This window comes from Periophthalmus magnuspinnatus, chromosome 11, assembly GCF_009829125.3.
Source record: "Periophthalmus magnuspinnatus isolate fPerMag1 chromosome 11, fPerMag1.2.pri, whole genome shotgun sequence".
NCBI lineage: Eukaryota > Metazoa > Chordata > Actinopteri > Gobiiformes > Gobiidae > Periophthalmus > Periophthalmus magnuspinnatus.
Genome location: NC_047136.2, coordinates 519,728 through 527,759, shown reverse-complemented (window position 1 = coordinate 527,759; position 8,032 = coordinate 519,728). Strand labels below are relative to the sequence as shown.

The following is an 8,032-nucleotide window of genomic DNA, read 5'->3' as shown; positions in this document are numbered from 1 at the left end:
CACCAGAGCCATAAGGTGTGTGCCGTCTGTTCAAACTCACCCACTGTGTTTGCGTCTACCAGTTTGTCACAATGAACTGGGTCTTCTTGGAGGGTCTTCTCAGCGGAGTCAACAAATACTCCACCGCGTTTGGCCGAGTCTGGCTCGCTATTGTCTTTATCTTCAGGCTCCTGGTGTTCCTTGTGGCATGTGAGAAAGTCTGGGGAGATGAGCAAAAAGACTTTGACTGTAACACACGTCAGCCCGGGTGTCAAAACGTCTGCTACGACTATTATTACCCCGTGTCCTACACCCGTCTCTGGGCCCTCCAACTCATTTTTGTCACCTGCCCGTCCCTCCTGGTGACCCTCCACGTGAGCTACAGAGAGGAACGGGAGCGCAAACACAGGCTGAAGCACGGAGAGGACTGCACCCCTCTGTATGACAACACTGGGAAGAAGCGCGGAGGGTTATGGTGGACCTACTTCTTAAGCCTGCTCTTTAAGATCACGGTGGATAGTGTTTTTATTTTCTTGTTGTTCCATATCTACGAGGCCACCTTCTTCCCACCGCTGGTCAAATGCAGTGAAGACCCTTGCCCCAATGTGGTGGACTGCTACATAGCGAGGTAGGAGAACTTATAAGACATGTTTATTTAAGGTGAATATAGAATCATCACGTCCCACCGGGAGGAGGCCCTGAGGAAGACCCAGGACACGCTGGAGGGACTATGTCTCTCAGCTGGACTGGGGACGCCTTGGGGTCCCACCAGAGGAGCTGGAGGTAGTGTCTGGGGTGAGGGAAGTCCGGGAGTCCCTGCTTAGACTGCTGCCCCCGCGACCCGGCCCCGGATAAGAGGAAAATGGATAGAATCATGACGGGGTTTGTTAATGAAATGATGGCTGTGTGGCTCACCTAATTCCAGTTTCACAAAGTCCAAATAAAATATTAATACAAAAAATATTATGTAATAATTATACAAAACAAACAAAAATGTGTTAGTTTTATTCACTGTCCTTGTGTCATAAATGTACACATCGGTGCTCAGCGTCTTATCGCTGAAGAATCTAATCTGTGTTTTTCCTTTATGTCTCAGACCCACAGAGAAGAAGATCTTCACCATCTTCATGGTGGGCACCAGTGTCGTGTGCATCGTCCTCACTCTGCTGGAGGTGCTGTATCTGTGTGGAAAGAGGCTGTTTGAGAGCTGTGGCGCCGGGCACAAGTCCAGGAGAGACCAGTCCTTCATGATGCCTGTAATACCCCAGACCGAGAAGGAGAGCTCCATTTACAAAGGGCCAGTCATGGACAAACTGGACAATGGAGAAATGACCAAAGAATCGTTAGACATGTCTTGAGACAAAGTGTTTGATGTAAATGTTTTGTATTGACTAGACATTATAGTGAAATAGACTCCATGTTTTTATAAATGTTTCTTACTTTGTGTCAATGATCCACAGAACGGGCCCAGTTCTATACTTGAATGTAAGAATTTCTGTTTAACCACTGAAAGGGCTAATCATTTATCCAACCTCTGAATCTCAAAGCCTCATCACAGCCTTAAAATAAATACTGCAAAGAAAGATTTAAGATTGTACTTTGTATATAATGACTTTATTAATAAAAACACCTTTCTCACATTTTTCATTTCCATTTACATTCTTATCAGGTGCTCCATTGTGGAATAACAGGTTGGTTTGGGTTTGTTCTAGTGCATGTCGTGGACCTTCTCCTCACAACCACATTGAGAATATTCAGAATAGTTTAATTTGACCCTGGGAGGGCATCTCTGATACGGCACCAAACTGGTTCAAGTCCTGTCTTGAAAACAGGGAGTTCTTTGATGAAATTGGTAAATGCATCTCAGATAAAATGTCCCTGACCTGTGGGGTGCCCCAGGGGTCAGTCCTGGGGCCCCTGTTGTTCAGTCTCTACATGCTGCTGTTAGGACAGTTAATACACAACAATAATGTGTCACACACAACTCTGCAGACGAGTCAGATCTATGTCTCACTGCAGCAGGTGAATATGGACCAGTGGATTCACTGCATCAACAGATCAGTGTGTGGAGGAAAAACAACTTTGTCCAGATAAACTCAGACAAGACTCAAGTCACAGAAACATACAGAAAGTGTCAGCGTCACCTCCAGTCTCTCTCTAAAACCTTCAACTCAGGACAAAAATCTAGAGGTAAAAATGGACTCAGACTTGAACTTGAACAGACACATCAAATCAATAACATCTGCAGCTTTTTACATCTAAAAACATCAAAAATCAAAGGTAAACTGTCAAACCAGAGAGAGACTTATCCTGCATTTGTGTCCAGTAGATTAGACGACTGTAACGTCCTGATCACTGGACTCTCCAAACGAGACTTAACACAGAACAGAACATCCAGAAGTTAGTCCTGGTTTAGTCCTGGTTTAGTCCTGGTTTAGTCCTGGTTCAGTCCTGGTTTAGTCCTGGTTTAGTCCTGGTTTAGTCCTGGTTTAGTCCTGGTTCAGTCCTGGTTCAGTCCTGGTTTAGTCCTGGTTTAGTCCTGGTTTAGTCCTGGTCTAGTCCTGGTTTAGTCCTGGTTTAGTCCTGGTTTAGTCCTGGTTTAGTCCCGTCTCCTGCTGGTCCCAGAGTCAGGACTAAACATGAGCGCTAAAACAGCTAAAACCTTCTCTTTCAATGTTAATTTTATCATGATTATTTGTGATTATTCATGTTTTCCTTGTTGTATTGTGTTTTTTTTTTCTTATTCTGTAAATCACTTCACGTCTACATTCTGTCTATCGCCTTTATTCTCTTACGTGGTTTTGCTGGAGTAGTAGTCACTGATCTTGAGCAAGTTTAAAATCAATAGACATTTAATTATGGGAGTAATATTGACATTTTGATAAAACTCCACTCCTAAGTTTCAGTCGACCTTAAGCACATGACCACATCCTTTGCACATTCTCACGCTGTTGTTTCAAGCCGCAGATTGTAGTCGTATCAGAATGACTCGGCTGTGGCACTTTCATAATAAGTATTAGTAGTCCAGGCGTATCAATGATATCTGATAATGTTAATGGCTGAACGAGTTTAATCTTAGGTGGTAGCTCTGTTTATTCTCGTTTATCTGATCGCAGTTACACGAGTACAGAGAGGTCGGCCAGGTCAGACTTTTTTTTTACCTGTTAAGTTTTATTTCGCCATAATTTTTATCAAATAACTAAACTTCGTTGCCATATAAGTTAAGGACTATTACTCTATTCTCTGAGCTCTGTTATAATGTTCTTTCCTTATCAGAAATACACCTGTTTGCTTCTCCATCACAAACATACCAGTCGCTTTGGGTGTCGGAATTGGGCGTGGTTTCCAGCAGTGGCCCCTCCTCTCGGCGATGGTCAACAGTAAAGTTCTGTACACGGTTCATTCTAGACTCTGACCTGAAGGGAGAACTTTGTCTTCAATATTTTTCAGGTAAGATTTTAAATGCGTTTCTTTAAATCTGAAATATGGCATCGTGTCGGTTTTCGAGGAGTTTGCGTAGAATCTGGCACCTGTACGTGTTAATTTTGACAGGGAATAAATGTATACTCTACAACAGGTTCAGGAACATCGGCACTTGATTTAATAAACAACTCAATGTTCTTTTAGATATAAAGCAAACCTAAAAATGAGTAATGACTTTAAATGATACGTGAGCGATTGAAATAGATTTTAGAGTCGATGTAAAGACCTTTCTCCATCCTAAGCTCGGCAACTTGGCAAGAGCGACGTGTGAGATCTTTAGATTGGGTCTTGCTTAAGAGTTTCAGGAGGGTTAGTCTGTGCAAGATTTTATTTTATGGGAAAGAAGAAGAAGAAGAAGAATGTGAAGGAAACAAAGGCCCACTCTGTCACTTTCTTAGGTTCTTACCTGATTGTTTTTATGAATGTTTGTATTGTTTACCTGGAAGGCTTCATGGTTTGACTTGGACGTGGAGGAGACATTTATTCATTTGTAGATACTTTGACAAACATGAACCCTCACTGTGAGCTGGGACGCCTCTCCTCCACAGATCAGACCTGTAACTTGTCCTTTTCTTCTGTTCTTCTGTTTCCTCTTTTATAAACCTTCTTCTTGTGCCTTTCAGGACTTTATCCGACACAAATGGATTGGAAGTTTCTTGAAGGTCTTCTCAGTGGAGTGAACAAATACTCCACTGCGTTCGGACGGATCTGGCTGTCCGTGGTCTTCGTGTTCCGCGTGCTCGTCTTCGTGGTCGCCGCCGAGAGAGTATGGAGCGACGACCAGGGACACTTTGACTGCAACACGCGCCAACCGGGATGCACCAACATCTGCTACGACTACTACTTCCCCATCTCTCACATCCGCCTATGGGCCCTCCAGCTCATTTTCGTCACCTGTCCCACGTTCATGGTTGTTCTCCACGTGGCGTACAGAGAGGAACGGGAACGCAAATACAAAGCCAAGCACGGCGAGGAAACACGACTTTACGACAACCCTGGACAGAAGCACGGCGGCCTCTGGTGGACATACTTGATGAGTTTGTTCCTGAAGACTGCGTTCGAGGTCACGTTTCTCTACATGCTTCACTACATCTACGACACGTTCAGACTGCCGCGGAAAGTCCAGTGCGACGTTAGCCCGTGTCCGAACCTGGTGGACTGTTACATCGCTCGACCGACGGAGAAAACGGTGTTCACGTATTTCATGGTGGGGGCGTCGGTGATGTGTATTATTCTAAATCTGTGCGAGATTTTCTACCTGATCGCGGCGCGTGTGGTGAAAAGGAAGCAAAGAGGGAGCGTCCACACCAACACGTGTGCGAAGATCGTGGATTAAGATTTAAGACGCTGAAAGACTCCAGTACAAGAATCACAGACAAATGTTAATAATAATAATAATAATAATAATAATAATAATACATTTTATTTGTTAGGCGCCTTTCAAGGCTCTCAAGGTCGCCGTACACATATACACACATACACAATACAAATAGAACAATGTTGAGTTTTTGAATATTTTCTATTTCCATATTTACACATTTTCTAGACCTATATATTACAAAAACACTGTAACATTTGTGGCCGTGTTTTCAGGGGTGTAGCACCAAATTTTGGGCCCTGGGCACAATGAAAAATGCCCATTACAGTTTGTAAAGGGCCCCTCCCTGCACGGGGCCCTGGGTGAACAGTACCACCCCCCCCAGTCCAAGGCCTCTGCGGGTCCCTCATTTTTTACATACTTTTTTGTTTGCAGACTAACAGTACAATGTCCATTATTTTGTAATTTAAGTTTGGTAAATAAAAGTTCAGACATTCATAACATTAAAATGCTTTTCATCAAGAAACTGTTTCCCCTTTCGCACTGTCTCATTTGTTCATTGATGAGTTTGGATCTGCTGTATTTGAACATTTTATGATGTTTTATATAATAAAAAGGTAAATATGAGTTTACCTAACAACGCCTAAGTGTATCTGTTCATATTTTGACTTTTGATGCAGCTCCTGGTCGACTTTAAAGTGCTTTGTGCTCACGGCTCAAGAAGCAGCAACACAAATGATCCACAAAAGGCGAGACAAATTTATATGTAGCACAATTCGTACACAAGGTAATTCAAAGAGCTTTACAGAATAAGAAGGACATTATAATCACACAAATCAAAACATAAATAATCACAAATAATCGTCATAAAATTAACATTAAAACAGAAGAGTGCAGAATAAAAACCTTTCAGTCATATGCACAGTTAAAAAGAAATGTTTTGAGCCTGGATTTAAACATTGCCAAAGTCGAGTCCTGTGTCACATCTTCAGAAAGAATGTTCCAGGTTTTAACTGCAGAAAAATGACATGTTGATTCCTCAAGTTTAGTCCTGACTCTGGGACCAGCAGGAGGCCAGGACTAAACCAGGTCTACATCAGGAGGCCGGTCCCTGAAGTCCTCCTCATGTGAGATGGTCCATGTGGCTCATGTGGGAGATGTTCTTTGGTGCTGGTCCATGGAGAGACTTGTTCACACTGAGCTGCTTTAAAGTCTGAGCCACAGGAGCCACAGACCTGAGCACAGGACACATGTGTGAAGTACTTCCTGGTTCTAGTCCTGACCCGAGCAGCAGTGTTCTGGATGTTCTGGATGTTCTGTTCTGTGGCTCGTTTGTAGAGTCCAGTGATCAGGACGTTACAGTCGTCTAATCTACTGGACACAAATGTAGGATAAGTCTGAGTCTGGATTTGACAGTTTACCTTTGATTTTTGATGTTTTTAGATGTAAAAAGCTGCAGATGTTACTGATTTGTTGTGTCTGTTAAAGTTCAAGTCTGAGTCCATTTTTACCTCTAGATTTCTGTCCTGATTTGAAGGTTTTAGAGAGAGAGACTGGAGGTGACGCTGACACTTTCTCTATGTTTCTGTGACTTGAGTCTTGTCTGAGTTTATCTGGACAAAGTTGTTTTTCCTCCACACACTGATCTGTTGATGCAGTGAATCCACTGGTCCATATTCACCTGCTGCAGTGAGACATAGATCTGACTCGTCTGCAGAGTTGTGTGTGACACATTATTGTTGTGTATTAACTGTCCTAACAGCAGCATGTAGAGACTGAACAACAGGGGCCCCAGGACTGACCCCTGGGGCACCCCACAGGTCAGGGACATTTTATCTGAGACACATTTTACAATTTCATCAAAGTACTCCCTGTTTTCTAGATAAGACTTGAACCAGTTTAGTGCAGTACCACAGATGCCCTCCCAGTCCTCTAGTCTCCGTAAGAGGATCCCATGATCCACAGAGTCAAACACTCAGATCTAACAGGATCAACACTGAGACTTTGCATCAGTGTCAGGAGGACGTCATTTGTCCTTGATCAGAGCATCTCAGTCTGTGGTGGGTCTAAAACCTGAAAACATCAAAGGAGTTGTTCATTTGGAGAAAGTTAATAAACTGGTGGTAAATTACTTTTTCGAGGACTTTGCCTAAAAACGTCAGATTTGAGATTGGTCGGTAATTGTTCAATATTGTGGCATTGAGACTGCTCGTCTTTAGGAGAGGCTTGATAACCACAGTTTTCAAAGCTTATGGGAAAGTTCCAGATTGAAGTGACATATTAACTATACAAACGAGTGGTGACAGCAAACTGAGCACAGACTTTATAAATTTAGTGGGTAACACATGGAGGTGTAGATGAACTCAGACTGGAGACGATCTCTGGGACAGTTTTGTCAGTTACAGGTGCAGAGTGAGTCAGCTCTGTGTCTCGGTGGTGCTGGGTTGATATTTGTGTTGTGGAATTGATGGCATTTTAATGCCCTGAACCTTGTCATTAAAGAAAACTGCAAACTCATTGCACTTGTGGAAATTAGTTCTAGTGGAGCTGGGGGTTTGTTAATCTGTTTATTGTTGCAAACAGGACATGAGAGTTGTTACTGCAACTTCCAATAATGTCAGAAAAATACCTCTTGCTTTACATAAAGAGCAAATAATGAGTTTTTACTTTGTACTGAAGATTTTAAACCACAAAACAAACAACTTTAACCAGCAAAAGGAATCGAAAGCTTTAAAATTACACAGTTTAACGGAACTGGAGTCTGTGAGATTTTGATTTTAAAATTCCTAAAATTTCATAAATTTGATGAGTTCCTGTCCACAGATCTGAGGTAAACATGTTCAAATCTAATGTGGCTTTTACTGAGAACTATTCTAAGGCTGATTTATTCTTGATTACAAAAATCATGAACCATGATGTTCCATTTATTTATGTTATAATATTATGTTTTGGTTCTAAAGATGATTATCCAATCAGAAAGCAGAGTGTCACATGACTCTGTTGTTGCCAGGTTCAGTGCTGAAGTCCAGTTGTTTTAAACCTAAAATGCCTCTCTCTGATCTAAATGGTCACTACCTAAACCCCAGCACCTGCAGAACAATCAGGACTCAGTGCTAGTGCAGCCTCTGCAGCTCCAGGAGTGAATCTGGAGGATCTGAACATGAGGCCTGTCCATAAACTGAGAAAAGTCTTATGGTGTTGTTCGCTCATAACAAAAATAACTTTTTATTTCCTTGTCACAAATGTCCCTGT

General features: G+C 42.4%; 2 protein-coding genes across 2 annotated transcripts; both read left to right on the top strand.

The window, feature by feature from the left end:
• On the top strand, positions 1-1,612 carry LOC117378982 (gap junction beta-4 protein-like). The gene is made up of 2 exons (XM_033975698.2): positions 1-607; positions 1,076-1,612. The coding sequence occupies exons 1-2, from the start codon at positions 72-74 to the stop codon at positions 1,335-1,337; spliced, it is 798 nt and encodes a 265-aa protein (XP_033831589.1). The 5' UTR covers positions 1-71; the 3' UTR covers positions 1,338-1,612.
• A 1,745-nt stretch (positions 1,613-3,357) lies between these two features.
• On the top strand, positions 3,358-5,366 carry LOC117378983 (gap junction beta-3 protein-like). The gene is made up of 2 exons (XM_033975699.2): positions 3,358-3,429; positions 4,086-5,366. The coding sequence occupies exon 2, from the start codon at positions 4,103-4,105 to the stop codon at positions 4,796-4,798; it is 696 nt and encodes a 231-aa protein (XP_033831590.1). The 5' UTR covers positions 3,358-3,429; positions 4,086-4,102; the 3' UTR covers positions 4,799-5,366.
• The last annotated feature ends 2,666 nt before the right edge of the window (positions 5,367-8,032 follow it).